This window comes from Arachis duranensis, chromosome 1 (assembly GCF_000817695.3).
Source record: "Arachis duranensis cultivar V14167 chromosome 1, aradu.V14167.gnm2.J7QH, whole genome shotgun sequence".
In the NCBI taxonomy this organism is placed as follows: domain Eukaryota; kingdom Viridiplantae; phylum Streptophyta; class Magnoliopsida; order Fabales; family Fabaceae; genus Arachis; species Arachis duranensis.
The window spans coordinates 47,533,315-47,541,062 of record NC_029772.3 but is presented as its reverse complement, the minus strand read 5'-3'; the positions used below and the strand labels follow the sequence as shown (position 1 = coordinate 47,541,062).

Below are 7,748 nucleotides of genomic sequence, written 5' to 3'. Positions count from 1 at the left end.
CACACCTTTTCTTTATTCTTTGGCCTGCATCATCTTGCTTTCGCTTTCTATTTTGCCAATCTTCTCTTCTGAGCATTTTCTTCATTCTGAGCTTGTAGGATTGCCATAATATCATCTTCTTCGTTGTATAACATAGCACCAGATTCAACTGCTAATTCCCATGTCCTCTTGTTTTCTATCATTTGCTCTTCCACTTTGGAACTCTGATTGTCACTTATGCTGCCGTCGATGTCATCACCTTCTCCTTCCAGAAGAGTCTCCCCATCATCGTTCCCCCTGTTCACCAAACTCACTCTGCCTACTGTCAAATCCCTACTTTTATTCGCCACATGGAGTTCATTGTCTACATTCTCCTTAGCCCAGATTCTAGTTTCAGCTTCACTGTCAGCCTTATTCTCAACCTCAGTACTCGTGTAACCACAGTTATCTCCTTCGTCCCTTGCCTCCTACCCGTTACCTCCCAATGAACAACCAGCACCTCCATCCTCTCCTCAGCCTCCTGTTGCCGAGGCCGCTGTGGTTGCAGCCCCAGCTTCTCCTGCACTCATGGCCAACCCTCCTGTCATACCTTCCACTCTCCCCCATCCTGCTGCTTCACCGGTTCCCTCATTACCATCCACTTCGGCCTCCTCAGCGTGAACCACCGGCCTCAAGTTTGGCGGATAGGCTTCAACTCCGGTCGCCATGGCCATGCTCTCATGGTGCGCAGCTCGTCCCTCTCCTGGTTGGCCTTGTCTTGTGTGATGGCACAACTCAGAGCTTCCATTGCCGTAAGCTCCATTTCCTCCTCGACGTAGCCGTGCTGCACTTGGTCATGTTGCTGCTGTGTTAGGGTTGGCTAGGTCGCTCATTCGAGGAGCTACACCAGGCACATGGAGTTCCCTTTCGACCCGACCCGGACGAGCATGGAGCAGCCCATCCGCTGATGTTGTGGCCTGCTGAATGTATTGGGCCCAGTTGTAAGAGCAAGGCCTTATTTGAGTAATCTATGTAATTGGCCCAATTTATCAATGAGTCAGACATGGCCTTTTTTTCCTTCTAGTTTCCCCTTCCAGCCCACATAATATGCCGCCAAAGACCCCTGTTATGGTTCTTTCAGAATCGTCTTTATCACTCATAAAATCTTTGCCCACCGAACCAGCCATTTCTTTAATAGCATGCTGATTTGAATAAGACGTCACCATTTTTATGTGATTAAATTTTAAATAGTCATTATTCCACTTATTTAAAATTTTTTCTGAAATTACCAGCCTGTCCTTGTCTTTTTCAGCGTCCCTCATCACTGTCATGACCGGCTCTACCGCCATGTCCTTGTATTCCGGCACATCACTTATTTCTGCACAGTTCCTTATTGCACCCCTCGTTCGTTGTTTGCTACTTATGTCACCAGCAACCATGTGTTCTAACTTACAACCTAAACTGTATGTCTCACTTCCCACCTCTTTTACCAGCACGTCAAAACCACTGAGGCTTGTTGTTATGTGTATCCATTCGTTGATCACGTTCATAATACATGTATCAATCTGCACTCGTCCAACGCTAAAAGAATTACATGATTCTGTCAATTTATCGCACTCAACGACTTCACCCCATTGACTTCCAATCATCTTGAAAGTGTCCGCTGACCAGACTTGTAATGGGACTCCAAGCATTCTAGCCACACTCTTTTAGTTTCACTTCGTTCAGCCTCCTCCCACCTCCATATATTATGAAAATTTTGTAGAAGACTATTCATTCTAAAGGTGTAGGCTTCTTCAGCGCTCAACATACAATCAAAGGTCAGGAGGGCTTTATACGCACCCATCTCTTGTACTTGAATGACTTGAGAAAAATTTTTTGCGATCTTCTCTTTCAAGCAGTTGAAATCAATAGCCTTCGTAGTCCTTCCCACTATGCTTCTCTGCAACCAGTCTAAATTTTCTTTTGCTACAACTACGTCTATTTTTTTTATCCACCCGTTCCCATGTGGATCTTGTTCTGTCTTCTTCTTGTTTGACTTTGTTATATTCAGAGTTTCGCCAATATGAGCCTCTTCATTTTGTGGCTGCTGCTGAGTTGTATTAATTTGATTATTTTTTTCGCTGTGGCTTCTTCATTTCAGGCGCATCCGACACCCTCCTGTACTTCGCTTCCCCCACAAAAACAATCTTTCCTCTCAACTGCATTTGATTCATTTCCTTTATTGCCTTCAAAGTCCCTCTCTTTGTAGTATATCGTCTGAACGCAAAAAATGTATATATTGTCACCTTTTGTTTACGTGATAAATATATATCATTTATGCGCCCCGTCCAATTGAACATCTGGAATAGTTCTCTCTTCGAGATATCCCCTGAAAGGTTGTCCACAAAGATGGAGAAGGATTCATGCTCTAGGTGTCGATACTCTTCTCGATTTCATACTCTCGGATCTCTATCATATTTCTTGACTCTACCTCTCTCTGTATTTTCTACCCACGCTCTCTCTCTCTATCTCTCATCTCTCTCTATCTCTCAGAGAATTTAGTTTTTATTATAAATAAATAAACAATGTAGATATAAATTATTAAACATGTAAAAATATTTTCCATGTGAAATTAGATGTGTCAGAATATAATTAGAACTGAATAATACTAATTGATTCTACTTATATTCTAATAAGATGAGTGATTAAACATTTAACACGGTATTTGTAAATCCTTATTTCTTTTCAAGTATTATACATAAAGTTTTACTTCACATCCACAAGTACACAAGTACACAACAATGTTGTACATCATGCGCCATTATATATATCATTCCGTTCTTTAAAATCAACCATTTCTTTTCATTTTTCGATTTATTATAAAATTAACGTATTTAAGTAAAGACATATCTAAATATATAAATTTTTTTAACAAAGTAATAAAAAAGTAAAATAAACGAGACGGTTAATTTACATTTCTTCTTGCCTTGTATGGCGAAATTGAAAACTAATGGACCACGTAGTCAAACCTAGTGGGTCCATGTTACCCAGCGAGAATCGTTTAAGCTTCTGAATCGAAATGGTGCAATGTGAAACCTACCTTTCTGTCAGCGACTCATAAAGTTAGATAACTAATTAAAACTCCGCTCCCTGATTGAAAATTAAAAATTCTGCTTGCTTTCCTTTTTCCCTTTCTTCACTATCAAATCTCAATGGAAAAAGATTATTCAAAAATAATTAAATAAATAAAGAACACTAACAAAATCTTAGACAAAGTCGGTAATCAAATGACTAAGAAAGTCATGCTTTTTCACCATTGACTATGGCAACATGTTTCAACTTTCATCAACCAAAACAACCCAAACAACAATACCAATACCAAAACCAAGATCAATGTTCGAGCCTTTAGCACAAAACTCAAATGGGTTAGTTTAGTTTCAGAAAATTCTCACACACCAAGTCCAAGCTCATAAAATGAACTCCTTTCATTTCCTCCTGCTACTTTCATTTTTTCCATTTCTTGCACTTCTTATTAGTCCAAAATTAGTTCATGGAAATGCAGAGCTAAGAGCTCTCATGGACCTGAAATCCTCTCTAGACCCAGAAGGCAAGGTTCTTGGTTCATGGAGAAGTGATGGTGATCCATGCACTGATTCCTTCTTAGGTGTTGCTTGCAACCAGCACCGAAAAGTGGCCAACATATCGTTGGCCGGAAGGGGTCTTTCCGGCATGGTTTCTCCTTCGGTGGCTGAACTTAAGTGCTTGTCTGGTTTATATCTTCATTACAACATCATTTTCGGGGAGATACCAATAGAGATTTCGAATCTCACTGAATTGGTTGATCTCTATCTCAATGTAAATAACCTATCTGGTAGCATTCCAAAGGAGATTGGAAAAATGACTAGCCTACAAGGTTTGTTTTATAGAAAATTAGAAATATTCCCCCTATTTAGCCTACTTAACTGCCTTGGTTCTCTCATTTACATGCTTACCACATGCTAAATTCTCTCTAAATAAATACTTGTGTATTTTATTACTAAAAATAGTAAATTGCATAGTGAAACATAATGCATATTTCGTATTGTTTGATCAAGTTTTCTCTGTATTGGATAAGATTTTTCTGGTTTTTTTTTTAATGTTCATGTTCTTCATGACTGAAAGTAACTGTAGAAAAAGTGGGGTAGAAGCTTTTTAATTAGTTTGAATCCATGGATTGTTGCATTTTAGCTGAAGACATTCATTGGAAATGAGAGATTTTGATGGTTGCTAGTAGAAATGGTAATGGCTATAGAGTAGTCATGTATATGAATTGTATTGTTGAATCATCTGTCAATCACTCTGTCAATTAAGCGTGTTGGACAATGTTATGGACTATATGGAGTTATTCCAATGTAGGTTGTGGACAATTTTCTCCACTTGAACCGTAACTTCTACATGAAAATGCCACAGTTTCAATTGGAGGGTAAAACTAATAACTAGGACTTTAAGGGTAAATTACAGTGACTTCTCCTATAAACATTTCTTAATTTGACAGTTGTCATACTTCCACTAATCTCTCCAGGGACAGTGTCGTATTTTACAGTAAAAGAGTAATGAGTGTGATATTACCTAAACTTTAGGAGAGGTTAGTGTATATTATTCAAATAAAAGAGTGTTTGTGTAGCATAGCTTGATTCTAGGGGAAGGTTAGTACTCTAATTTACCCAAATTGTAAATGTATTACTACATTTACATGGGTGAAAATATTGGTATGAACAAAATGATATGTTTCATGTATTCGTTTTTTATATTATATTTACTTGTGTTAGATTAGAAAAGAATAAACTAGGAGTATCTTCATGGAAAAAAGTTAGCCGATCCCAATGTATTTAAAATGAATTCTTAATTAAACTACCTTATATAGATTTTGAAGGGGTTTTGATTTTATTTCTGTATGTTAATCCTTGTTCCTGTGCTCTTCGTACTTCTAGTGCTTCAGTTAGGCTTTAACCAGCTAGTTGGGAGCATACCGAAGGAGATCGGTTCATTGAAGCAGCTTAATGTTCTGGCTTTGCAACATAACAAATTAACTGGTATGATTCCTCCAAGCTTGGGGAACCTAGAAATGCTAAGGAGGCTAAATTTGAGCTTCAACAACCTCAATGGGGTAATTCCTGCAACATTAGCTGATATTGCACACTTGGAAGTTCTAGATGTTCAAAACAATTCTCTATCAGGAGTTGTCCCTTCTGGTATGCCTCTATCATCGTTTTTTTTTTTTCATTTTTCCCCGCCCCTTGTAGCAAAAATCGACTGATTTAATAACTTCTAACTTTTACCTATTCCAAAATTTGCCTTCATTTTGATCTTTTTACTTTCGAATGTAAACTGATTCATGTTTTTTACATTGAAAATGAAGCATTGAGGAAACTTGATAAAGGATTTCAATATGCAAACAATCAAGGTCTGTGCGCCATGGGGTTTCGGTTTCCGACCTTGAGAGCTTGCAACAAAGATAGTATATATGATAGCCAGATTAGTGTCCCAAATATACCAATAAACAGTTCTTATCCAAAGGTTTTCCCTGACTCTGCCACTATCAAGTTTCATTGTAACCAGACTCAATGCTCAAAATCAAGAAGATTTCCTCAAGCTGTCATTGCAGCAAGTGTTATAACCGCCACAATCACACTAATAGGTTCTGGGTTTGTCACATTCGTCAGATATCGCCGGAGAAAGCAGAGGATCCTGCATACGTCGGATTCTTCTGTAAGCCAACTTAGCCCTGTCCAACCTATGGTCTACACAAGAAGTCCATCTCCACTTGTTAATCTTGAGTATTACAACAATGGATTGGATCCACTTGCTGATGGTAAAAATTGCAGTGGATTATCCCATGAATATCTAAACAAGTTTAGGTTCAATGTGGATGAGATTGAATCAGCAACACAATATCTTTCAGAGGCCAATTTATTGGGTAAGAGCAAATTCTCTGCCGTCTACAAAGGAGTTCTCAGAGATGGTTCTCCTGTGGCCATCAGAAGTATTAATGTGACATGCTGCATACCTGAGGAAGTTGAATTCTTGAAGGGATTGAGCCTGCTAACCTCACTGAGACATGAAAACATTGTAAAGATGAGAGGTTTTTGTTGCTCAAGTAGTAGAGGTGAATGTTACCTTGTCTACGATTTTGTAACCGGTGGCACTCTCTCTATATATCTTGATATGGAAGATGGAAGTGAAAATGTGCTTGAGTGGTCTAAGAGGGTTTCCATCATCAAGGGCATTGCAAAAGGTTAGTTCTTTTCGACACCCAATATTTTCTAAGAAACTCATTGTAGATCAGAAAATTTGCCTCTTTCTTACAAGGTATTTTTCAACTATTTATTAGTTAGCGTCCGTTACATGAATTCAGACGACTGTTATGAACCTATTGTAAAGATTAAGCTATAATCAATATGCAGAATGAACATAAGTATCTATCTGGTTGATATTGAGTATTTGCTAATCCTTTTTAACCAGGTCTTGCATATCTGCACAGCAATGAAGCAAGCAAACCTACAATAGTTCACCAAAATATTTCAGTTGAAAAAGTTCTTCTTGACAATCAGTTTAACCCATTGATCATGGATGCTGGGCTCCCCAAGCTTCTAGCAGACGACATTGTTTTCTCGGCACTGAAAGTTAGTGCTGCCATGGGATACCTAGCTCCTGAATACGTTACCACTGGACGCTTCACCGAGAAGAGCGACGTTTATGCATTCGGTGTCATTGTTCTTCAAGTCCTGTCTGGGAAGACAACAGTAGGGGGTTCAATCAGAATGGCAGTTGAGTCTTTCAGATTTGATGATTTTGTGGACACAAATCTAAAGGGAAAATATTCGAAAGCAGAAGCAGCAATTCTTTCAAAGATTGCAGTGATGTGCACTCATGAGCTTTCTGAGCAAAGGCCAAACATGGTGGAGGTGATTCAGGAACTAAGCATGTATTCTTCTCATTCTTCATGATCTACAACTTTCAGTGGGTATCCTAAGTTCCTAACACATTTGATTCATCCATCACCATGGTTTCCTTTAGCATATTCACTGAATTATCTATTGCTAAATTGTTGTGAACTTCAATGGAATCATGCTGCTTCATTTCTGCACACAACTGAAATTGTTGAAGGATGTTCCTTTATTGAAAATCAAATAGCTTCCAGATAATGAAATAAATTGTTAATAATTTTGGTGTAAGCAATTTAACTGTTTCCAAAATAAGAGCATGAATATACCAAGGTCAGATAGAGGCAAGAATCTGCACTATAAGCATACAAAGTAATCATAGTGGTATAAGCCACAAGTTCTTCGTTGACAATTTTCATCAAACACCTTATATGCATCATCTATTCTCCCATATTTTGTATGATAGAAGAGTCAGAAAGTAACCGCTAATTATAATTAAGATTAAAATTAACAATGTAAATGGACGGATATCTGCAAATACCATTTAGAATCTCATCATAGAAACCATTTCTAATATGCTATCAATAATTACAAACGAAAAGTTTCTTGTTGATAACCAAATAAAGAGATGTTAATTAATTTGTTGATACTGATTTGACTTAATTTTTAATTAATTCCATGTAATAAATTTGGTTTTACCACATTCTTATAGTAAATCATATCTAAATAATTGAAACAAAAATGCACAAAAAAAAAATGCACAAAAAACTGAAGATGACAATTTGCAACAACAAACAAGGTCGTGCGTGTGTTACTATGGTACTGTCATGCTTAGACTTTTAATGATCCTCGAATTTTTCACTGAAATTTATAATCCTATATTAT

General features: G+C 37.7%; 1 protein-coding gene across 1 annotated transcript; it reads left to right on the top strand.

Annotated features, from left to right (window-relative positions):
* The first annotated feature begins 3,098 nt into the window (after nt 1-3,098).
* LOC107488021 (LRR receptor-like serine/threonine-protein kinase FEI 1) lies at nt 3,099-7,143 on the top strand. Its single transcript, XM_016108721.3, has 4 exons — nt 3,099-3,853; nt 4,911-5,171; nt 5,339-6,214; nt 6,442-7,143. The coding sequence occupies exons 1-4, from the start codon at nt 3,415-3,417 to the stop codon at nt 6,924-6,926; spliced, it is 2,061 nt and encodes a 686-aa protein (XP_015964207.1). The 5' UTR covers nt 3,099-3,414; the 3' UTR covers nt 6,927-7,143.
* Nucleotides 7,144-7,748: the final 605 nt, after the last annotated feature.

What these genes read in the sequence shown, in the direction of transcription:
- LOC107488021 (XM_016108721.3), top strand. Translation starts at nt 3,415, where the DNA reads ATGAACTCCTTTCATTTCCTCCTGCTACTTTCATTTTTTCCATTTCTT. An exon ending in AAAAATGACTAGCCTACAAG is followed by an intron (nt 3,854 to 4,910) that starts GTTTGTTTTATA and finishes TCGTACTTCTAG; the next exon opens with TGCTTCAGTTAGGCTTTAAC. An exon ending in ATCAGGAGTTGTCCCTTCTG is followed by an intron (nt 5,172 to 5,338) that starts GTATGCCTCTAT and finishes TTGAAAATGAAG; the next exon opens with CATTGAGGAAACTTGATAAA.